Here is a 25194-nt window from a genome sequence, read left to right on the forward strand (position 1 = left end):
AAAAAAAAAAAAAAAAAAAAAAAAAAAAAAAAAAAAGAAAGAAAGAAAGAAAAACTACAGACTAGTAACTCTCAAGAATGTAGATTTTAAAATCCTTGACAAAATCTTACCAAATAAAATTCAGCAACATGAAAAAAAGAATTTATATTTTGGGGTCAAGTGGGATTTTTTTTCCAGGGATGCAAGGCTCATAGAACATTCAAAAGTCAACACAAGCCATATTCATGGATAAGGATGAAAATTACATAATCATATCAACTGAAGCTGAAACAGCATTTAATAAAATTCATGATAAGAACACCCAGAGAAAACAGAAAGGAGGCACTCCCTCAACCTGTTAAAGAGCATCCACAAAAGCATGCGGGTAATATAATAATTAATGTAAAAGACTACTTCTCTTCCAAGATCAGGAACAAGGCACAGGTGTATGCTCACACCACTCTTGTTCAACCTAGTGCTGAAGTTCTATACAGTGCAATCACAAAGACAGAGAAATAAAACATACAGATTGGAAATGGAGAACTAGTGTCTCTATATATGACAGTGTCTATTCAGAAAATCCCAAGGAGGAGAAATCACAGCCTCTCCAGGACCTAGAATCCAGACACCTGGAAAAGAACTTATTTTTTATTAGTATGTTTGCAGTACATAATGATTATATTTTTTTGTGGGGAGTTGGTACCTGCACATAACATATTTTAATTCTCTTTTGTCTTTCATCTTCCTCATCTCCTAACCACCTTTCTCTCCATCTCTTGGCCCCTTCCCTTTTGCAAATGACCTATCTCCCTATTTCCTATTTTTTTATTTTGCTCTTTACTTATATTCTCTATAGGAGGTTCTCTATAGGAGGAAACTTGCAATATTTATGCTTGTGTGTCCGACTTATTTCACTTAACTTTATTATCTGAAAGTGTATCCATTTTCCTATAAATGACTCAGCTTATCTTTCCTTATGGCAGAATGGTACTCCACTGTGTATGAATAACACACTTTCTTTATCCATTCATTTGCTGATGGACATATAAGATATTTTCAAGATTTAACTATTATGAATTGTGCAGCTATAAACATTGGCATGCATGTGTCACTGTAACTATGCCTTTAAGCCTTTGGGAAGATACCAAGAAGGGTAACAATTGGGTGAAATAAAATTTTTATTTTTAATTTTCTGAGAAATCTCCATACTGATTTCCAAAATGGTTATGCTGGTTTACATTCCTATTAACAATGTGGAAGGAGTTTCTTTTACTCCATACCCTGCCAGCATTTGTTATTATTTGACTGCTTGATATACCATTCTTTCTGAAGTAAGATGGAATATCAGTGTTGTTTTAATTGACATTTCTGTAATGGCAATGCTGAACATTTTTTCATGTATTAATACTTCTTCTTCCAAGAAGCATCTAATTCAGTTGTTCATTTTTTGATTGGGTCTGTTATTCTGGCAGGTTTACCTTTTTCTTTTTTTAGTTCTTTACATATTCTAGATATGTAATAGTCCTCTGTCCAAGGAATAGCTAACAAGTATTTTTGCACATTCTGTAGGTTGCCTTTTCCCAGTGTTGGTTGATTCCACTGTTGTGAAGAAGCTTTTTAATTTGATATAATTCCATTTGTTGATGTTATTTCTTGTGCAATTGGGGGTTCTGATCAGAAAATTCTTGCCCTGTCTTCAAGAGTCTTACCTATTTATCTTTCAGTAGATTGTTACTGTTTTAACATTTAGGTCTTTGACCCATTTTAATTTAGTTTAGTCACTGTGACAAATATGGATCTAGATTCTATATTCTGCATGCGACTAGTCAGTTTTCCCAGAACCATTTGCTAAAGAGGCTATCTTTTCTTCAGCATATGTTTTTGGCCCCTTCAGCAAGATTCAGATAATTTAATGTGCCTAGGGCTGGCTATGCATTCTCTATTCTGTTCCATTAATCCATGTGTTTGTTTCTGTGCCAATACCATTTTGTTTTTGTCATTGTAGCTTTGCATTATAACTTGTAGTTTGAGGTTGTGATGCCTCCTTCTCTGCTGTTGTTGCCTAGGATTGCTTTTGCTATTTTTGGTTTTTTCTGTTTCCATGTGAACTTAACAATTATTTTCTCTAGTTCAATGAAGAATTATGTTGGTACTTCGATTGGGATTGCATTAAATCTGAATATCTGTTTTAGAAGTATGGCCATTTTGATAATACTGGTTCTGCCTATTCAGGAACAAGGGATATCTTTTCATTTTCTGATAAACTCTTCTATCTCCTTTTTTCAGAGTACTGTTGTTTATAATGTAGTGGTCTTTCACTTCCTTGGTTAATTTAAACCCTAAGTACTTAATTTTTATTATACTATTGTGAATAGTATTGTGGAAAACAAAAATTTAGCTAACAGAAAAAAAGAGCTATTGGATTCAAGAAAACGTCAACAGGAAAACTAGAGGAAATCACAGAGAAATTGGAAAATGTGAAAACAATACAGACAAAAGAATGAAGCATTCTGGATCATGAACCCCAGGTCCCAGAAAAGGGTACTTGTAGCTGCAAACATAAAGTAAGCCTAGAGAGGATTGGCATCCCCAGGGAGAAATGAAAGACCAGCAGCTCTATCCAAAAGAAAAGCCAATGGTTACTGTAAACTACCCAGTGTAGGATTTTACGCTCCAAGTGGCATGGCAGGCTAGAGTTGAAGAAGATATCCATAGTACCTGCTACATTTTGGAGTGACTAATCAGGAGCCATTTCAGAAAAGTGTTAATTGTTTAAGACTGAGCTACTCTGGGAATCAGAAGTCACAACTATACTTCAGGAGAACAGCTATACTTCTGGATTTGTAGGGTCACCCTCCCACAGTGACAGGAAGCAGCCACAGGAAGCAGAGAATGTAGGCTAGTTATAGACAGTGTGAAAAGCTTACGCAACAGTGAGCTCAGACTGGGAAGGACATTGTGGTCCTGTATATGTGGTGAAAAGCTAGAGCAACTGAATGTGGTTTTCTGAGGGGTGTGAGTCTGAAAGTGCTGGCCTTAGTTCTAATAGATTGCGTGACAGTCCCCCCCACCACATACTCTGCTTTTCCTATCTGTCCACATGATCAGAGATATATACCTCAGCTTGGACAGTTCCACACTCCCACAGTGTGTGGACAAAGGGGCCTCTGGAGCAAGGGGATACCTCACAAGCCCACAGGCCCTGGAGCTAGGTAGAGATAGCAGTAACCTGGAATGCACAGAAGGACAGGAACATGTTCAGCTACTAGAGTGAATACAGTACCAAGGCAGAAACCACACTGACTGACCCTGTCCAACAAGAAAGGTGGGCAAGACTTGGCATATACACACACATACACACACACACACACACACACACACACACACACACACACACGTGGGGAAATAAAATAGGCCTTAGTTGTGAATCACTATCCTTCCTCCATTGCTGGGAGGGCTGCACTGTAGACTATGGCTAGGCCTAATTCACTTCCTCCCAAGCATCAGGCAGGGCATAAGGGAGAAGAACAGGGGACAAGAGGACATGGTAGAGCAAGGCCTGGCTGAGAAGAGGACTGTCTTCCTCCCAGCGAATTCACCAAAAAACTATCAAGCATGATGTCCTACAGACCTTAGCTAGTCTTCTGGCTCCAATTACAGACCAGCCCCTTTTACCTCTCCCACTTCCCTTATCTCTACCCCTATAAATAAAAAGGCTTCATTTGCCTGAAGTCTTTTGGAGCCCCACCTGGCCCCACCTTTGTTTCTCTTTGTTCTTTTGTATCTTTCTTTACCTTTTCTTAATCTCCCACCAGCCATGTGGGCAGTGGCACTCCATATCTGGTAGATACTATAGGCCCTGAAAAGAAACCACTGACCTAAACACATGGGAAAATTTTTTAGACTTATTTTTCTTTTTCTTTGTTTTGTTGTTGTTTTTCTCCCCCATCTTTTGTTCTTGGTATTATTCTTTTCCTCATCTTTCTTCTCTTCTTTGTTTTTTTCTGCTACTTTTACCTAATTCTATTAACTTTCTTTTATTCTTTAATTGGATTCCTCCTCTCATTTTACTCCCCTCCTCCTCATCTTTCTTTTCTTACTTTTTCAAATATTACTTTTTTCATTTTTCCTTTTCCTTACACCCTCTATTAATTTTTTACATTTTAAAATGTAATATGTAAATAATATTATTGCTGAAGTCTTTTCCATTGTAAAAGTGGTAGAGTTGTTGCATTTAGTAGACATTTATTGTATGTCAATATTTGGTTTGTCTTTATATTTATATTATTATTGTAGATCACATAATCCTCTAACCTCCCAAATCACACTTAACTATAAACTAATCAGTTGTCTAATCTATCAGTATCACACCCCTAATGAGCCAGTCATTTCCCAATTGCCCCACATATGAGCACATGAGTCTTTGGGGGACGCCAAGATATAAACCATAATACAAATCACACATTACAATGGTTTCATTCTGGGGATGAAGAGATGGTTCAATATACATAAATCAAGAAATGTAATAATCATATAAACAGAAACAAGGACAGAAATACATTATCATTTTAATAGATGCAGAAAAATCTTTTGAAAAATTCCAACATGTATTCATCATGAAAATCCTAATGGAAATAGGTAGAGAAGGACTTTATCTCAAACTAATAGATGTTATTTATGACAAACCCACTGCCAACATCACACTAAATGAGAAAAAAAAAAGTTTTTGCTCTAAATTCAGGAATAAGACAAGGGCATCTACTTTCACCACTACTGTTTCATGTAGTACTTGAAACTTTAGCCATAACAATAAGGCAAGAAAAAGAAATAAAGTAGATACAGATAGAGAAGGAAGAAGTTAAACTATCTTTATTTGTAGATGACATAATCCTTTACACAGTAGACCAAAAGAACTTCATAAAAAGACTTCTAGAAGAAATAAATTCAGCAAATGAGGGGATATAAAACAAATACAGAAAAATCAATAGCATTCTTGTATACCAACAGTGAACCCACCTAAAAAAGTAAAAAAAAAAAAAAATCCCATTCACAATCATGTCAAAAAAATTAAGATACTTAAGAGATTAACCTAAGACACTGAAGAGTACATCATAAAATGGAAAGACACTGTCTGTTCCTGGATAGGCAGAAATAATATTATCAAAGTGGATGTACTTCCAAAACTGATATACAGATTTTAGGTAATCATAATCAAATTGCCAATAACATTCTCCCAGCACTACAAAAAACAATCCTAAAATTTATGTGGAACCAGAAGAGACACAATAGCAAAAGCAATTCTTGGCAACAAAAGCAAAGCAGGAGGCACCATAATTAGGGGTTTCAAGTTATATTACAAAGCTATTAAAAACAGAATGGTACTGGCACCAAAACAGATATGTGGATTAATGGATAAGAAGGGAGGATACATGAACAACCCCAGGCACATTAAACTATGTGAACTTTGCTAAAGGGGCCAAAAACATATGCTGAAGAAAAAAATAGCCTCTTTAACAAATGGTACTGGGAAAATTGGCTATTCACATGCAGAAGATAGAATCTAGATCCATATTTTTTCACCATGCACTAGACTAAAATAAAAATAGATCAAAGATCTAAATGTAAAAACAAAAACATTTAATGTGCTGGTAGATAAAATAGGTAAACTATCAATTGTAGGGAAAGAACACTAAGAATCAACAAATGGGATTATATAATATTAGAAAACTTCCACAAAGGAAAGGAAACAACCCATGTGAATAGTCAATCTACAGAATGTGCAAAAATTTTTGCCAGTTATTCCTCAGACAATGGATTAACACCTAAAATATAGAAAGCACTAAAAAAAATGTTCCCCAATAAAAGATGTAATATAAAAATGAGCAATTGAAAGGTACAGACACTTTTCAAAAGAAGTACAAACAGCTGATAAATACATGTAAAAATGTTAAGCATTTTTTGGCCATTAGAAAAATACAAATCAAAACAATACTAAAATTCCATTGTATTCCAGAAAGAATGATTATCCATATCACAAACTCAAAAAACAAGAAAGGATGGCAAGGTTGTGGAATATAAAGAAACTATTTTACAATGTTACTGGGAATATAAAGTAGTATATACTATGGTAATCAGTATGGAGATTCGTCAAAAACCTAGGAATAGAAGTTCTGTTCAACCTAGCTGTACCTCCTCTGAGCATATTCCCTGGAGAGTTAAATATGTCATATTACAACGATACATTCATTGCTGTTTACAGCAGCACAACTCATAATAGGTAAATCTTGGAAATATCCTATATGTCCATAAACAAATGAATGATAAAGAAAATATTGTAATACTAAGTGAAATAAATCTTACACAGAAGGCTAAATATCCAAAGTGTAAATAATTTAAAGAGCAAATTAAAAGACAGATGATAGGAAACTGTGAGGTAAACCTAGGCATGTAGGAAGATGAAAGAAAGGTGAGGTGAAGGGGTAGTAAAGAGGACTAAGAAGCAATACGTATAGGTACTCACTCCCCATGATGAATGTATTCATTATGTACTAACAGAAAATAAATAAATACAAATAAAATTTCAAGGAATATGTAAAGAAATTACTAGAAGTAATAAGTGTGTATAGCAGGTTCATAGGATACAAGATAAACATACAGAATAGATTATATTTCTATATAAGCAACAGCCATATGGAAATCCAAATTAAAAATACAATACCAATTATAATTGGTCAAAAATAAATATTTATATATAAATCTAACAAAACCTATATATGACATGTGGTGAAAGGTGCAAAACACTAAATAAATAAATAAATCAAAGAACAAAATTAATGGAAACAGATACCATGTTTATGTTTGGAAGATTCACATAGTAAAAACATCAATTTTCCTCACGCTGATAGTTTTAACAATTCCTATCAAAATTCCAGCAAGATTTCTTGTAAATATACACAGACTATTCCAAAAACCTATAGAAAAAGGCAAAGGAACTAGAATATCTTAAAAAGAAAGATGGGAGAAGCATCTACCCACTTCAATTTTGTACTTATAGTAGATTGTGTAGTGTTGGCACAGGGATATACACAAATGAGCAGAACAAAATAGCAGACCTAGAAACAGATCAATATAGACAACTGATCTCAATGTTGTAAATAATTTAATTTATAAAACTGTGGCATAGTAAATGGATATTTGTGTGTTAAAAAATCCAAGCCTTACATTTTATACAAAAATTAACTCACAGTAAGTGATGGACCTATAAATAAAATGTCAAACCATAAAACTTCTATAAATGTTAGGAATATTTAAGATATAGGGCTAGATCTTTCTGGACTTGACTCCAACAATGTGATCTATTAAAGGAAACACTGATGAACTGGACTTCATTAAAATTAAAAACATTTGCTCTGTGTAATACCCTGTTAAGAGGATGAAAAAGGATAGACCAAAAAAGTATTGCAAACCACATGTCTGACAAAGGATTAGTATTTAGAATATATGGCATACCTATCAAATGGCTAAAATTAAAAATCAATACTTTGTAAGGATGTGAAGAAATTGTATCACTCATACATTGTTGGTGGAAATATAAAATGGTACAGCTATTCTACAAAACAATTTGGCAGTTTCTTTATAACTAAACATGCACTTATCATACAACCCATTAATTGCATTTCTAGCATTTATTCTAGATAAAAGGAAACTTTGGATCATTCAAAAATCTGTGATAAATATTTATAGGAACTTAACTTGTGAAAACCCTGAACTAGAAACAATACATATGTCCTTCAATAGTGAGTGGTTAAAAAAACTATGCTATATTCCTAACATGAAATACTACCAATAATCAAAAGGATCAATATTACATTATATACACACTGTACTGAGAAATAGACACTGTTTAAAAGGGTAGTCTGAAAAGGTTATATGCTGTATGATTTCATTTATGTAGCTCTCTTGAATTGACAGAATTACTGAAATAGATAATTCTGGGAGGGAGATAGCAGCAAAGTGATAGGTGCGGCTATAGGAGGGCAACAAAAGGGTCCTTGATGTGAAGAAAATGTTCTACATTTTGATTATATCGATGCCATATCCTAGATAGTGTTTCATTATTGTTTTAGTTACTTTCTTATTGCTGGAACAAAATACCCAACACCCACAAGTTAAAGAGGAAAAGTTTATTTTTGGCTCACAGTTTATAGAGGTTTCAATCCATAGTTGGCCACATGGCATGAGGCAGCACAGCAGAGGAGAAATAGTCCATATGGTAGGGCAGAAAGCAGCCAGCAGCCTTTTCCATTTTATTCTATTCAGACTACATGCCTATTGGTTGGTGCCACCCACACCCAGGGTGGGCCTTCTCATTATTCACACCCAGAACTACACTAAACCAATCAATGGATTAATTCAATTATTATATCCATAATACAAAAATCACACACTCATGATCAGCCACTCCCAAAGCCCCACCTAGTGCATGAGGCTTTGAGGGGGACATCTAGAAACAAGCCATAACTACTATGGCTTTTCATTTGTTATAACTGGGGAAACTAGGTAAATGGCACAAAGAATTTGTCTGTATTACTTCTTACATTGCATGTGAATCTGTATTTTTCTCAAAATAAAAACTTTGATTTAATAAATAGCAATTTTTGACTACCAAGAATACAACTGAAACATAATGTTATAACCAGTTAAAAGTAAAGAGGACAGAAAATTCTTCCCCATGCTAATATTAGTCAAAAGAAGGCTGGATTTCCCATTTTAATATAAAATATATTTCAGAGAAAAAAGACTATTATTATGGATAAAGGTTATTTCAGAAGATATAGGGGTCATTTACATGAAAACATAAAAATCTTAAATATGTGTCTCTAATAATAGAGCTTCAAAACAAAATGAAATAAAATTGATAGTGCTGCAAGGAGCAAAAGATAAATCCACAATTATAGCTAGATTTCACTATTGTCTTTTCAATAATTGATAGAACAAGCAGACATAATGTCAGCAAGGAGATAGTTGGCTTGACAAACATCAACCTAGCTAGCATGTAAAGAAGTCTCCACTCCAAAGTGATAGAGGATACATTCTTTTCAAGGACATTATGGTTAAGATCTAAAATATCCCTCCAAAGTCTCAAGTGTTTGGAAGGTGACTGTATCATGGCGGTAGTACACTGATGAGTTCACAGCTGAATGTACCATTAGGAGGTATGGCCTGATCAGAATAGCTGGGCCATTGGGGATGGAAAGTTGTATTCTTGCCCCTGGTTATCTCTCTCTCTCTCTCTCTCTCTCTCTCTCTCTCTCTCTCCCCGCTTCGTCCCCCCACCTTCTTTCTGACTTGGATGGGATGAATAGCTGTGCTCTTCCAGGCCCTCCCACTATATCATGTCTACATAGTAAAGTTTCTGCCTTGGTAAAGTTTCTTGCTGAACCACTATTCTTCATGAACACAGATGTAAAATTTCTGAACAAAATAGTCAGTGAATGTATCAATATATAAAAGGGTAATGCATCACAACAAAGGGGATTTTTCCCAGGAATTCAGGGTTGGGTCAGCATTAGATCAGTCAATATAATTTATTATAATTAACAAGCTAAGATAAGGAGAGCATAGTCTGAGCTGCAAACTGAGGACAGAGGTTATACTCCCGCTCCTTGATATCCACAGATCAGAGTAGGATCAACCCCTCTGTACACCTTGGCTAAAATTTTGCCTTTCACTTATTTTTGTCACTGCCTAGAGAGTGTATATGATTCTTAAGAATAGATATGCTTTTTCTCATACAAGAACACAATTTGTTATACATATTATATGATACTTCACAAGTGACTTGTTGTATTGGAGATATAATTTTAATATTCTTTATTTCGGAGTTAAATCTCCAGTTCCTCTTTGGGATTCATTTGGATTCCTTTGAATTTGTTTATCAGGCCATTAATGTAGGGTTTATGGCACATCCTTTGCTCAAAACAGGTACCTTCAGGAAGATAGATCCTAAAGGTGACTTTGAAACACTCAACAACTTGTCCATGACAATATTATACATATCCTTTTTAAAATTTATGTTCAAAACCATGATGTTTTACTTATTTTTCTCAGCATTCAAAAGCATGACTTATTTGAAACAGCCCCTTTGCCCATCAGTTGGAGACTGGATAAAGAAGATGTGGTTTTTCTATAAAATGAATACTACTCAGCCATAAAGAATGAGAAATTAGGTTCATTCATTGGAAAATGGATACATATTGAGGCTATATGCCTAAGTGAAATAAATAAGTCACACGTGTAAATACCGTATAGTTTCTCTGGTTTGAAAAACTATTACAGTACATAAGACCCTAATGATATAATTGACAATGTGAAATAGGAAGAAAAGGGCTAAAGGTGTAGGGAAAGTGGGAAGGGCAGGGGAAAGGAAATAAGGGAAAAGAAAAAAATATGAGAAAATGAAAAAAGTGGAAATAAAGTGTTTGTAAATGGGGAGGGTAGGAGGGAGTGAAGGGAGGTCAGGGACAAAGGGAAAAAATGAGAACCAAGACCTGTCATGTAAAGGTATAAGATCCCAATGATGAATGTAACTGTACTGTATACCTAAAATGTACCAGTAAACTCAGTGAGAGAAAAAAACCAACAACATGACTTATTTACTCATGAATCAAAAACCTTTACTTCTCTAGACAGGGATTTAGCTCAGTGGTGCTATCGCCTGCCTCACAAGCACAAAGTCCAGATTTTGATCTCTGTTATCAAAACAAAGACCTTTACTTCTCAAAGCTGTCTTTAAATTTTCCATTTTAATGTACCTCATAATCTTGTCAGGTGCTGTGGTATTTTATGGTATTTCAGTTCATATGTAGTATTTCCAGAGACTCCTTACCAATACCAACTCAAATTTTAATATTGACAAATTTTAGCAGTTCTTGGTTTTTCAATACTAGAAGCCTCTGCGAGAGAGGAAAATTCAAATAAAAATAGTGACTTTTGTTTCAGGTCATCCATTTTTGTTACAAATAAGTAGCTCTGAAGAACCTCAGAGTTTCCTGCTTACCTGTTAGTCTGATGAAACTGGTTAGATGGATGCTCCAGAGTTTATACATTAAATTCACCCTGTAGTATGTGACTCTTCAACCCTAATGTAACAGGAAATTAAACACTGAATGTCAAAGTACACGTGACACCTTATGCAGCTTTTCAAAAACAACGGTAACCAAAAGCTGCCATACTGTAACTACCAGATGAAATCAAACTTGGAATAACAAAACCAAAACGGCAACCCTAATTTGTTTGTAATGTTTAAACTCAAGACTTCAAATAATTCCACAAGTACATCTTCATTAATAACTTTAAATTGCGAGAATCAATAAGCATTGAATGAGCAATCAGATCTGGTTGTGTGCTCCAGCTATGCAAATGGTTTGTTGGGTGTTTTGGGGATTGTCATTTAATATCTCCAGTTCCTAATGTCCTCAAGAATGAAGGTTTGGAGTATTTGTATAATTTCTAAGCTTCTAAATCTATGATTCTATTCCTAAAGAAGAAATGTGAATTAATTAGGCCATCAAAATTAGCATCATCTGCAAAAGGAACTTAATTCAATTTCATTTCTTGCTATGACATAATTGGATATATTGATATGGCATGAAACAGTGAGGGTTATTATACTTAAACCCTAATATGTTCTACTGATTCAGGTGAAAATGCCAAGGAATTGTATGAAGGCATTCTTGTTTCTAGTCCAATTCAATCTTAGTAAAAGATGTTAACTGTTTTTTGGTGAAAGAACACAATCTCAGTTTAAATCAATATGTAGGTTAATGGAGCACTTGTCAAAGTGACCTCACAGGGTTTTATTCTTGACCTATTGTACTTTTTCTCATTTTTGACAGTGACCCAAAGGAGAAGAATTTTTCAAATCAACCTTGGGAGAGATGTTTAACATGTTAAGAGAACAGAATAAAGATTCAAATATATCCTAGACGAGGGAAGCAAACACACAAAGCAAGAAAAGAAATTGAAGGAATGAAAGTTCAGTCTTACCTCCCACATTTGTTACCCAAACCATCGGCTACCCAGAAACAATTTGAGGACGAATTAGTTTAACAACTCTTCTCCCACTACCTCAAGCAGCTCAAGAAGTCCTCCAGAGTTGATGGTGCTAGACAAAATCTTTAAAATATGAATACACACTTGAGCCGCACTCACAGTAGTGCTTAGATCACAGAACCAAAGTTCTCCCGGATATCCTCTGCAGACAAATCTCACAGGAGTTGTAAGAGCCAGTCTGGGGTACCACACTTAATGAGCAAGGCTGTGAGGAATCCTGGATACACACCATGCGCGGACATTTTGGATAGCGAATTCTTAGACCAGACTCACACGAGTAGCGCTTGAGGGTGTAGGAAGTCCAATTTGCAGACAGGAAAGCAGAAAGCACAAAAAGGAACGCCATAAGATTAACCCCAGGCAACACGCGCACAGGTGACGTGCACACGGAGGCCGCGCCCAAGGGCGGAAGCTTGCGGGTAGGCGCGAAAGAGCGCCCCTCCCCGCGCCCCCGGACGTGACGCACGTCCCACGCGCTTCCAGGTGTTGAGCCCGGGGCGGCCGCGCGGATGGCTGTGGGGAGTCCTGACGCCTCAATGGTTGCCCGGGGCGAGGCGCAGAAGTTAGGAGGGCTTGTGGCGAGGCTTCTCTCTTTGATGATTCTCAGTGGTTCAGGGGCTGCTGCTGTGTGTTGTTGGGCGGCTGTTGGGGCCTGGAACCATGGGCTCCGGGGGTGCGAGGTGCCCCGCAGGGCTGCTGTTGACCCTGGGCTGGCTGCTCCTGGCCGGCCTTAGGTTCTCCAGTGCGATGAATGTCACTGCCCTTCAGGACCCGGGTGTCACCCACGAGGCCGAGGCCCAGAGCCAGGGCGAGGGTGAGAACGATGAGGACAACTACTACAAAGTGGAGGAGACAGAAGGCCCGACAGAGACTGAGGATGATGGTGAGGGAAGAGGCTCCTTGCAGGGCTCACTGAGGCCCCTGTGAAGGGCAAAAGCCTGCTCTTTGTCCCAAACTAGAACTAGCCTTGTTACCCTCTGTAAAGCGCTCTCTCATACACCAGCCCCGAGTTTATCGATACTGTGCATTTTAGGGCCTTGAAGAAAGATGTATATTTTTAAGTACTGCTTGGAGAAGGAGAAACCTTTTCAAGGGGTGCAAGTAGCCTTCCACGTAGGGGAATCATCTTGACTGTGTGTCAGTCATTCCTTTTTCTGTTTGGGGGTTAGATTTTTTTTTTTTTTTTGAGTTACAAAGTGCTTAAAGTCCTCCACCTCCATTTGATGGAAAAACAATGGAATTCATAATTCCCTTTACTGTGACACATCTAGACTAGTATGCTGAAGAAACTGTTCCAAAGCCACAAGTCAGCTTCATGCATCTCCTATGGTTCCAGCACTTGCATCAGGGTAGTGTTGAATTTGTATGTTTAACTTCAAAGGAATGGTGGCAATGAAAAACATCAAGGGACAGTGAGAAGGATAGGGAAAGGGGAATAAGGGAAAAGGAAAAAATATGAGAAAATGTGAAAATGGAATTAAAGTGTTTGAAGGTGAGGAGGGGAGGAGGAGGTGAAGGGAGGGTGGGGACAAGGGGGAAAAATGAGAACCAAGACCTGGCATGTAAAGGTACAAGATCCCAGTAATGAATGTAACTGTACTGTCTACCTAGAATGTACCAATAAAAACATCAAGGGATCCAACTAATGGCATTGTCAGGTGATAACGTGTTAACCACTAGAGAATGAGCCTGTGCTTGGTACATAAATTTGCCTTATACCATTGGCTCATTGTGCAATAAAACTTGACAAGCTGTGGTACATGTTATATTGATCAGTGACTCACAGCTGATAGGTAAAAGGTCAGTTGCAAGCTTGCAGCTTTATAAAGGAGGATTCTCTTCCCCCACTAAATGATCTAGCTGAAAATTTTAATATCCTTGACATTCTCTTGTCTCCTCAATCTATACGTAGAGACTGGGTGCTTTGTCAGCCTTTCTTTTATTTCCTGATGACAGATAGTGACCATCAGCATCAGAAAGAAATTGGCTATTTGAGGTTTATAGTGGGATCCAGGTTTGTACTGTCTTGATAACATTGTCTTACAGAGAGCATGAATAGGTCCTTGACTTTGGAAATGTGAAAAAAAATGACTAGAAAAGAAGCATGATAGCTGTTGCTTCATTCTATCCTTTAATGTAATCAAGTGAACAATTTTAGTATTAAACTGGTCACAGGATACTTCTAGCTATAAAATAAATGCTAGATAGTATTTAGGCTGAACCCAAGTGATAGAGTTATTCGATACATTCAGATTCAAATGTAGGCAAGTTACTTATTCTCTCAATTCTCTGATTACTCATCTGTAGACTTCAGGGAGTCCAGGTACCCTCTGGGATAACAAATATACAGTTTTATGGACAGGTGCATTTTTTGGAGAAATTGAGAATCTAGAACTGCAAACAATTAGATATATCAGATATCTGAAATTTTCCAGGACCAATGTTAACATTTGTACAGCTTTTCTAACCCTAATGGGCCAGTAAAAACAGTCATTACCACTTACTAGCTAGTAGACTCTTTAAATATTCTTCACTTTTAAGTAATTTCCCAAATAATTTACAAAAATGAGAATGGTCAGTGAAAATATCTTTGTTAGAAACTTTAGTAGAATTTAAACATAAGCAAACCCCAAATTTTTATTCCATATATCATAGTTTTGAAGATGTACATGCTTTAACTGAATCAAGTAATTTGAATGCAACTAAATGATTGACTGTTAAGCATGAACCTGGAACATATTCATCATGTAAATACTGATTCCAGATTTCAAGTACATCGCTAATAGAGTCTAGTTTGTCTTTACTCTAGTTTTTTCTTTATTTGTATTTTGTTGTTCCTCACACCTGCTTAATGGGCATCTAACTAAGGGCTTTGCACTTGCCAGGCAGGCACAGTGTCACTGAGCTACATTATGGCCCTCTATCTGTATTGTCAAAACAATACTTTTTAAGACTATGAAGGCACATATTTTGTTGAAGAGAAGAATGCCAGTTTTTGCTGCATAATTGCAAAATATTTTCATTTTTAGATTTATAAACACCAAGTGGAATGATTAGTTCAATATGTTTTATTCATTTCTATACCAGCTATCTTCTTTTAGTCACCTTTGTATATACACCTGCCAACGTGATTTACCCATTTATAAATCTTGTCAAGTAAATGTTGGTGGGTAAACACCATGAAAAAAAAATACTGTCCACAGCCGTTTGGAAAAACAGTGTGGTGTAGGTTATTGTCATAAAATACTTCAGGATCAAATCCTTCATCTTGAAAGATGTAACTGGATGAGAATCCCATATATTATTTTCATCTTTAGAAATACAATGTTCAGTCATTATATTTCAATGTAGTTCAATTTTTCAATGTTCAATTCTTAAGTTAGAGAAAATTCATCCAGGATATTCACCTAAGATATCATCTGTTACTGAAATTTTTGCTTATATAGTCAATCTCACCACCATCATTATCTAAAATGCAGCTGTCTTTCTGTGTTCATCTTCTGATTCACTCAATAATTGTGAAATGTTTTTCTTTGTCAATTTTATTCTCTTTCCCATTATGGGCAAAATATGAAAAACTCTACAATCTCAACATTATTCATTGAAAACCAGAAACAGATTAGGATGGCTCTAGACTTTTCACATATGTTCCTGAAAGATAATGGGACACTTTGGATAAAGAAATTAAAAAATCAGAGACTGATGATAATAACTATGATTTATTTCAGTTACATCATATTTCTGGGAAACTTCATTCTTCAATTTTATTTTTTATTTTAAAAACTTATGAAATAACATTATTGAAGATGAAATCAAATGTTTCATGATAAGGAAAAAAATCACAAAAATATTATGTTACATTTATACCTTAATGCCTTTTATACCTTATATACCTTTAAAATATACTTTATACCATTTATATAGACAAAGGTTCAGTAGAGCCTTGACCCTGGGATTGAAACCAGGGCCTCCCACTTGCTAGGCAAGAGCTCCAACACAAAGCTACATTCCAGCCCTTATCCATAGTTTCTATGTTCATTATATCTCACAATGTACCTACCAGCTGAAAGTATTCAAGCATTCAAAGCATAAAAATGTCAAATCAAATTTGATCACCATGATAATCTAAATAATTTATTTAACAAAGTCAGTATTGATTTTCTTATGTATCAAATGCCTACTTCAAGGTACTGCATTTGGTGCTTGAAAATATAGGATAAAGTGTTTATGAAGCTAGTGAGCTTTTATAATAAAATAAAAATTCTTAGTAGTATGTGAAACTATTAACTATAAAATGAGTTTGAATTGGGTAAAATTATATCTTAAACATATTTATAGTGCTAAATAATTTATAGATTTTTTTGACACATTTAGTATGAATCAGATGAAATAAATTCATCCTCCAAATTTTATGAAGTTAACTTGGTCTGACAGAATTTAATTAAGTTGCTCAAACTCAAACAGCTAATTAGTGTTAGAGGCAGCTCTTTGGACTTCAAGTTTAATGTGCATTCCCATGTGATTTCTTGCCCCAAGATACAATGCCTTTTACAAATTATCTTTTTACACCTTGCTTTATTCTGCTGAGATTTCAGCCCTAATCTGTGCTACAAAAAGCTTGTTGTACACTGTAGCTAATGGAATTCATGCCAAACTTTAGTATGGTTAGAAAAAAGGAAATGTGATTTCAACCTAAGAGTAACTTGTCAAATAATTATATTCCTTGGTTATTTTGCTAAATAAAGTGTTAAAATAAATTCTTGGAAATATTTAAATTTACCATCTTAACCTCGAAATTAGTAAAACCAATCTATAACTTTTATAATTTTAATAAATACAATATAAATAATTTCTTTTTAGATGAAAATGACACACTACACGTTCTGTTATTTTTTTGGAAAATAAAAAAAGTTCTTTTTTGTGTTTTTCTTTCAAGTAGAATTTTAACTCATCGTGTATTAACTGATGGAAAAAACATTACATACAAGGTTGAAATACTTTCTTTTATTTCCTACTTAATGGACTTTTTTAAAGGCTAGGTTTCTTTCAATTTAGACAATAACAGTAGATGTATAAAGAACTCTGTATCCCTCACCCTCACATATGAAGGTTTTCACTTAGAAAAGTGTTTGTATATTAGCAGAAGGGGACTATAAGAGAAGAGGACAGGAATGAAAGGAAGGGGGAAGGAAGAGCAAGGGAATATGAAGGGTCAGAAGTGATTGAAGCATATATGTATATGTGCATCTGAAAAAATAAAGCTGTTAGTCTATATATTAATAAAATGCATAATAATAGGATTATATGATTAAATAATACATTTTATATTTAGTTTTTAATAGAACAATAATCAAAGAAGTAGAATTTTGAATGTGTACAGTCACATGTGGTAAGTAGCACAAAGCAGGTGAATAACTCATTGTAATTTGGGGGAAGGGAGGTGAAAACCTTATGTGGCTATTGTTTGTAATTTGTGTACTTTCATCTCTACTACTTTCTGTATCTGATAACTGTAATTTACACACAACACTCAGCTAATTGCTTCAAAAGGTAAGATGTTTTCAGTTCATAACCCCTAAGTTCTATTTTAAGCCAGCTGCCTATTATTTTTGACACATAAACTGTTTCACAAAAGTAAAAATTTCCCTATCTCAGAGATATTCACAAGATGAGAGATTTTTCCAGTGCATCTCACAGATGTCTTCCCACTTAACTGTGATGGCAAATCTATCAAGAAATGTGCTTATTTGTAATATTCTCCATTTCTCCAATTTTTATGTTAAAATTTGGGAAAAAGAGAAATCAGCTTTCTGCGGAAGATAATGGTGTCATTCCATGCTTAGAAATTGTAATGCAGTCACTTATATGAGGGTTGGATTAAGGCCACCTATGCTCTAATAGATCAGTCATTTTCAAACATCTACCCTACCGCAAAGTTTCTAACTAATACTGTGGATGGGCCTACGAATTTGCATTTCTAACAAGTTTACAGTGAAGCTGATCACACTGGTTAGTGAACCATCCTTTGATAACCTCTAACATGAACTAGGGTGCAAAGAAGACAATAGATAATTCACAATAAAATTAAATTTATCCTAAGTGGAACCTGCTTTGGAAAAGATTATAGTGATGAGAAGAGAAAGGAAATAAGTAGAAGACAGACATTCCATCTAGTTGAATCAAATCTGATCCATCTAGATCTTCTTCATCAAAATGTATCACTGAATTGTTTTGATTTAGCTTTTTATCATGGTACAATATACTTACCAAAATTTACCACTTCAATAATTTTTAGACTCAGTGGCCAAAATTGAAAGCCTACACTTCTTCTCCTGGCAACCACTATTCTTTCTATCTCTTAGGATAGTTTTTTTTTTAAATTTATTTATTTATTTTGGTGCTGTGAATCAAACTCATGACCTTGCACTTGCAAGGCAGGAGTGGTGCTACTGAGCTAAATCCCAGCCCTAGGATAGTTCTTTGTATTTTGGTTCTTTGCTTGTTTTTGCAGTAATAAAGATTGAACCCAGGGTCTTTGCATTGAGCTGCTAACTCTGGTCCTTATAAGTCACTAAGTTGCCCAGGCTGAGCTCAAACTTGTGATCCTCCTGCCTCAGCATCCCATGGTACTGGGATTTCAGGAACGCACCACTGTGCCCATCTTCTTAGGATAGTTTAAAACTTGATTCCTACCTTAGCTTTATAGTAGGAGACTAAATGAAGGGAAGGTGTGTAAAAAACCTGTGATTATTCATTTATCTTTCTTTTGCTGCTTACTCAGGAAATTTTTACAGAGAATTATTTTTATGATAGCTCCAGTAATTGATATTTTCCTTTATCATTTAAAGGAATTATATGTTTATTCACTCCACTAGTGATTTTGAGATTGTTTAAAATTTTTTTGTCTACTTAGTATCAGGAATTGTTATAGATGCTGAGGATTCAACATTGAACAAAAACCACAATTATCTACCTTGAAGAAATGCATGCTTTCGTAGGGGCAGATGGACAAATAAAAGATCCAATATTTGGATAGTAATGAATCTCAGGAAAAAACTATTTCATTTCTAAAATATTAAAATCTTTTTGGTTTAAAACAATTATGTATATAGGAAAGACATGCTTTAGTGAAAAAGCTATTTAAATGCCAGTTGTGGTGGCGCACACCTGTAATCCCAGCACTCAGAAGGCTGAGGCAGGAGGATCACTGTGAGTTTAAAACCAGCCTGGCCTACATAGTGAGTTCCAGATCAGTCTCAACTATATTGTGAAACCCTGTCTCAAAAAACAAAACTATTTAAATCCCAAACATTTCAGCAGTCAAAAACTTTTATTCTAATCTCTCATTCTGCTCTGATATTTAGGTGCTACTTGGAAAACCTCACACTTACATACATCTCAATGGACTGTATTTGGCTAAATAAATACACAAAATGCCTGCTTGGAAAATTTTTATGCAGGTATCTTTCATAAATTCAAATGCAGCCATTCTCAGCCATCTCTTTTAATCAAAAGACACCTGTTCTGTCCCATCATTCCAGCCTCTTTTTTCATAGTACTAAGGTCATACTCCTCTCCCTTACTATTCAGAGTGTGGTCCAAAGAAGGCTCATGCATTAGCATCAAAAAGGATCTTGTTAGAAATGCAGAATATTAGACCTTCTCTAGACAGACTTGGTCAAAATTTGCATTTCAGTAAAATCTCCAGGTGGTTTGAGAAATGTTTTTGTAACCTTCACAGGCTCCGCTTCCCACCAGACAGTGCTATGGTTAAACATTTTTGGGAGATCTTGTGTACCACATACTTCACCAAATCTCAGTTTATTGGCTCTAAAAAGCTCAGTTTACATGCTCCATAAAGGAAAAATGATGCTAATTTATGACATGACAGAATTATGAATGGGTTCTGATTTCAAAGATGTTAAAATGCAAAAATTTTACATCTTAATGAACATAAATACAATAACCTGTTAATTCACTAGCATGATAAAAAGTTTCTAAAACTTCTGTAGTAAAGAGACCCCTCTAATTTTATTTAATGTACTATTTTCAAATGTGTATGTGGTCATGAAATCCTTTTTCCTTATGGTAACAACCGGGCAGCTTGTTCTTTGTGTAACTCACTTGGGAAAATACTGTTTTATGAAACAATTCAGAATGAGACACCTAAGAAAATTCTAGATGTCACTATTCTGAATTTATGGATTCTGAAATTAGGAGGAAAGAAGGAAGAATTGTAGAGGGGGAGGGGGAGAGGGTGGGAGAAGTGAAGGAAGAAAAGAAAGGAAGGAAACCACACCTGAACAGGAAAGTTAAAGTCCTCTGCAATTAGCTTTTTCTTAATATTTGCTATTTCTTTCATCAAAGGTGTTGGTTTTAGAGAAGTTATATTAACAAATAGGTGTCCTGGAGGTGAATCCAAGTGCATTGTTCAGGTAGAAGAATGCCGTGGACCAGTAGATTGTGGCTGTGAGTGAATTCTGTATTGGAGGGTTACCAAGTAAAAATTTACTCTGGGGAAATGTCCTTAACCTTAGATGGCTACAGGGTGCAAGAAGATAATTAATTCATGCACTGAAAGAAAGTTATAAAAATTTGAATAATTCTCCTCTAAACATTTATAATTCTGAGTAAACTTTCTGCTTTTGTTTTACATTTTTTTAGTGATGTCTAAAACTTAATAAACATATATTTCATAACTCACTGATGCCTAATTGTACTTGGAGTTTGTGGTTGAATCTATCCCATAGCAAAACATCTTTGATGCTTTGGTCATGGCATTTTTATCAGTAGATTGGTAAACTTTAAATTGAGCACTTTGACAGCTATTCTGTATCTATTATGCTACCCTGACATTTCAGTACCGCTAATGAGGTTTCCTAACCAGTAAATTGGAAATCACAGTATAACAGATTACTACGTTGATCACACTAGTCTTTTCACTACAGTGTGTTCTACAGTAAAATAGAGACCCATCCTCACCTGCTTATTTTGGTGACTTTATGTTTGGATTCATCACTCCACTCTGTCACTCTCGAACTCCCAATTATAAGATTTTATAACTTCCAGAAGTAATTGATATTTAAATCCAAGTTTGGCTTTCAAAAACAATAGTATAAGGTAATGAAGGGAGGACAGGTGTAAGGGGAAAAAATGAGAACCAAGACCTGTCATGTAAAGGTACAAGATCCTAATGATGAGTGTACCTGTACTGTATACCTAAAATGTACCAATAAATTCAATTAGGAAAAAAAAATATATTAGTATGTTTAAAGAAATTTAGGGCCAGGGATTTAGCTCAGTGGTGCTGCTGCTTGCCTTGCAAGAGCAAGGACCTGAGTTCAATTCCCGGTAACAAAAATAAATCAATTTATATTGCCCAATGGCATTTATGTATTTAATTTTTCTTCTTTTAGGGGGTCAACCATTTTCAGAAAGTCTTCAAAGTGTTAGACTGGCTTGCATTCGTACATCTCCTGTAAATCGCTTCAACTACATATGGAAACTTCTAAGGCCAGACCAAGTACGTAATGGACATATGTAATCTGGTACTTTCTAGTGAGAGATAAAATTTATTTCCCAGTTCTGATGACTGTCAGAAAACTCTCTTTAAAAGCATTTTCAAAAAGTGAAGTTAAAAACAGTACAACTTTATTATTATTGGAATTCAAATGTTTTCATTATTTAACAAAACTAAAATTTTATAACTGTCTTAGGGTCAGATATAATCAGAACTTAAAAACATTTGTTTTTTTATAAAATATTCTATTTTGGAAGCAAAGTTTTCACTAGCTCATGGAGGTGTTACACAGTGACAAGTAGTGCCAAGCATATCTTGAATGCAGAGTTTCTTTTAATATACATTACAAGCCTGAAGTAATTTGTAATATTATACCATTTTACAGGTAAGTAGTTGAGATATACAAGTAAATTGTTCACATTTACACAGGAAGGAAGTGGTAGAGTTAAATTTGAAATCTGGATCGTCTACTCTAAACTCCATTACACAATTAACCTTACTAGGCTAAAAGAGTCAGTGACTTTCCTTTTGTTAAAGGAAAGAAATTGCTTTCTGATCTTAAATGCAGTGAAGAACATTGATAGCTTTCTTTTTTTTTTTTTTTAATAGCAACCTATCATACTTGCAAATGATTCAGCAATCCTGGAAGTACGAAGAGATATTCACCCCTGGGCTTTTTAGTGTGACACTCTGGATAGCAATGAAGTGGTAGCATCTGTTAGATTCATAGTCTATACAGTAAATGGTAAGTACCCAGTAATGTTTGGTTTGCTTATTTTTCAAATGTTAAAGAGCATCAAAGTCACCCAGCCCCACTTCTAGAGCTCAAGTTCAGTAGACTTGGGGTGGAGCTAGAACTTGAGGCTGCACCTCTAATAAATTCTCAGATGACACTGCTGCTTATGCCCCAGGGAACACACTTTGAGAACCACTGGTTTGTATCACAGCAATTTCTCCACTAGATAGTATTTCATTTTTCCAAAATAGAGTCAGATCTTGCTCACTTTGGGAAACTGGTCTTTTAAAGACTAGTTCTTTAACTTGAAATGTTTTTGTATTTGCTTTATTCAAAAAAGTAAAAATGGGTAAATGAAATTCTCATGAATGTTTACAAAAATGCATGTATAAGAAATAAATTAAGAAACAAAGTCAGAACATTTCTCTCTAAAGCCTATTTATTTGACAAAAATACTTTTTGCTGATGCAAGAATATAATTCTTGATATATGTCACAAAAGACAAATCTTGTTCTGAGCATAATTTTACATATTAGAAATTGTGCTTATGTAGTGGATCTATCTGTAGCTCTTTTTAGTTTAATCCATGGCATCCTCTGTATCCAGATAGTTATTTCCTTTTGTTCAGTTGATCTTAGTCCATTATAATAATTTCACTTCTGTTGTTAGTATGGGAATTTGGCTCCAAATTCATTAAAGAGCCCGGTCAAAGATCTGAAGCCCTTTCCCAGAAAAAAAATCCCTATATACAAGCATGCCAAAAGTTATGTATGATTTTAAGAGAATTTAAGTACCTTTTGAAGCAATTTCTGAACCCCAATTAAAAAGGTTTTGTAGTCTGGAGATAGCACACAACATATACCCTTTGTTGAAATGAAAGCAGGTAAGTGTTTTGGGGTAATTTTTTTCAAATTACACTGTTTACTTAAACTTTCTTTGATGTGCTAGTAATGAACCTAAGAAAAAATTTTAGGGTGAAAGCTGATAACCACCCTTGTGTTGTGATATTGGGTATCATTAAAAGGATAATTTTGATAAAATACTTTTAAAGGGCAAAAGAAGACCAAAACATCAAACTAAAACTCATCTCAACTGGCCCTAGTTTATGATATTAAGGTATCTGGGTATCTGGGTCATTCTTGGACTTTGTCTCCACTGCCTGGTGCCTGATAGGACTGTTCAGTAGTGAGCTTCTTTCATGATTAGAAAGGAACATGTACTTGCTAGTGTGTAAACTAAAAACTGGAACACAGACCTCAAAATTCCTTTCCTTTCTTGAGACAAAGTTGATTTCTCTGTATTGTTGCAGCCCAGGGATGGTGAGATAGTTCTGTTGTTTTAGTACAGGATCCTCTGCTAGAGGCGCCAGAGAGATCATGGCCTTCCCAACATATCTTTTTCTGGCTTCTATTCTCTAGAACTATAAAACAATAAATTTCTGTTGTTTTTGAGTCATCCATTTTGTGGTACCTTTTTATATGGCCCCAGGAAACCAATGCACACACCACCTTTGTTTATCAAAAAAAAAAAAAAGTATTGAAATAAAATTTCAGTGGGAAATGCAGTGGTTTGGATGTTTTTGGTTGTTGTTCATTTTACCAGTACTAGTGATTAAACCCAGAGACTTCTCACAGTTTCTTAGGAAACTAAACATATCTTTATCTTATGGCAATTCCACTCTTGAGTATTTATCCAAGAGAACTGAAAGTAAATGTTCTCAACATGCCTTGCGCAGGAATGTTCACAGGGCTTTCTATGTAATACCCCACATCTAGAATAACCTAAGTGTCCATCTGTGGGAGGATAAACTGCAATATACTACTAAGAATAAAAAGGAAAGACTAGACTGTTATGTCTAACAGTATGGTGAATCTCTAGAACATTGTGCTAAGAAGGAAGAAAGGCTTTAATGTAGAAAAGCACATAGTATATGTTTCTAGTCATATGAAATTGTAGAGCAGGAAGAATTAATCTTTGCTTGAAAAGAAAATCAGGACAGTACTTGCATTTGGAGGATGAGGCAGGGATTAACTGGGACAGAGCTCAAGATAACTCTCTAGGATCTAATAATATTCTGTTTTATCCACATTGGATTACATATGTACGTTTGCATTTACCAAACCTAAGCAAATGTACATTTAAAGTAATTGTGTAATTCATTATATGTAGGTTGTATCACAGAAGAAAATTTAGCCATTGTTGTAGTCCAGTTAATAGTAATATACCTTCTGATGAATTTGGACAAACTGCAGATGTTTGCAAACTATTGGAATTCATGAAAAATTAAGGGAATTGATGAATTTATAGAGGACTGGATGGATAGAGGAATAGCAAAATACTGTATTAATGGGCTATTTAGGTGGTAGTGATAAGCATGTTCATTGTCAAGATCTTTCAGCATTTTTCCATGTTTAAAAATATTTTAAACATGCAGAGAAATTTCATTAAGAATTTTCTTTCTTCTAATGATTTTCATATTTTTCTACAGTTTTTTCAAATATAAACTTTCCACTAAGTTAATTCATTTCTTTGTTTTTAGTAGAAATAATTATGTGTGTGTTTTCTTTAGAAATGCAGATGAGATCAAGCCGACCAGACACTGATAGAGTCTTGGCATTTGTGCTGATCGTGGGAGTCATTACCTGTATATACATAATCTTCGTATTGTTCTTCATGATTATAAATTGGTAGGTGAATGGCTAGGCTGCATTGTCATCTTTGACATCCTCTTCCTTGCCCCTACACTGCTTGTCCAGTAAACTGCAAAACACTATCTATAATGTCTCCTAAATGTATCTTGAAACTGTCCAACTCCCTTCTTTCTCCTGTGCCCATCCTCCCATTT

The 25194-nt window shown here is 35.1% G+C and overlaps 1 protein-coding gene and 1 long non-coding RNA gene across 2 annotated transcripts in view; one reads left to right on the forward strand and one right to left on the reverse strand.

Annotated features, from left to right (window-relative positions):
• LOC104868490 overlaps nucleotides 1-11113 on the reverse strand; it is a 284470-nt gene extending 273357 nt beyond the window's left edge. Inside the window, exon 1 of the long non-coding RNA XR_782031.2 lies at nucleotides 11039-11113. This is a non-coding gene — a long non-coding RNA (uncharacterized LOC104868490). The remainder of the gene's footprint in view (nucleotides 1-11038) is intronic.
• Nucleotides 11114-12683: 1570 nt separating this feature from the next.
• Nucleotides 12684-25194, forward strand: part of Spaca1 (sperm acrosome associated 1) — a 13732-nt gene continuing 1221 nt past the window's right edge. The window contains 6 exon segments of the mRNA XM_033763172.1: nucleotides 12684-12988; nucleotides 17426-17482; nucleotides 20461-20562; nucleotides 21510-21616; nucleotides 22223-22358; nucleotides 24919-25036. Coding sequence (XP_033619063.1) covers nucleotides 12754-12988; nucleotides 17426-17482; nucleotides 20461-20562; nucleotides 21510-21616; nucleotides 22223-22358; nucleotides 24919-25036 — 755 coding nt within the window. The 5' untranslated portion in view covers nucleotides 12684-12753.

The sequence above is a fragment of the Fukomys damarensis genome, unplaced genomic scaffold, assembly GCF_012274545.1.
Source record: "Fukomys damarensis isolate Sample0158 unplaced genomic scaffold, DMR_v1.0_HiC HiC_scaffold_14, whole genome shotgun sequence".
NCBI classification, from domain to species: Eukaryota; Metazoa; Chordata; class Mammalia; order Rodentia; family Bathyergidae; genus Fukomys; species Fukomys damarensis.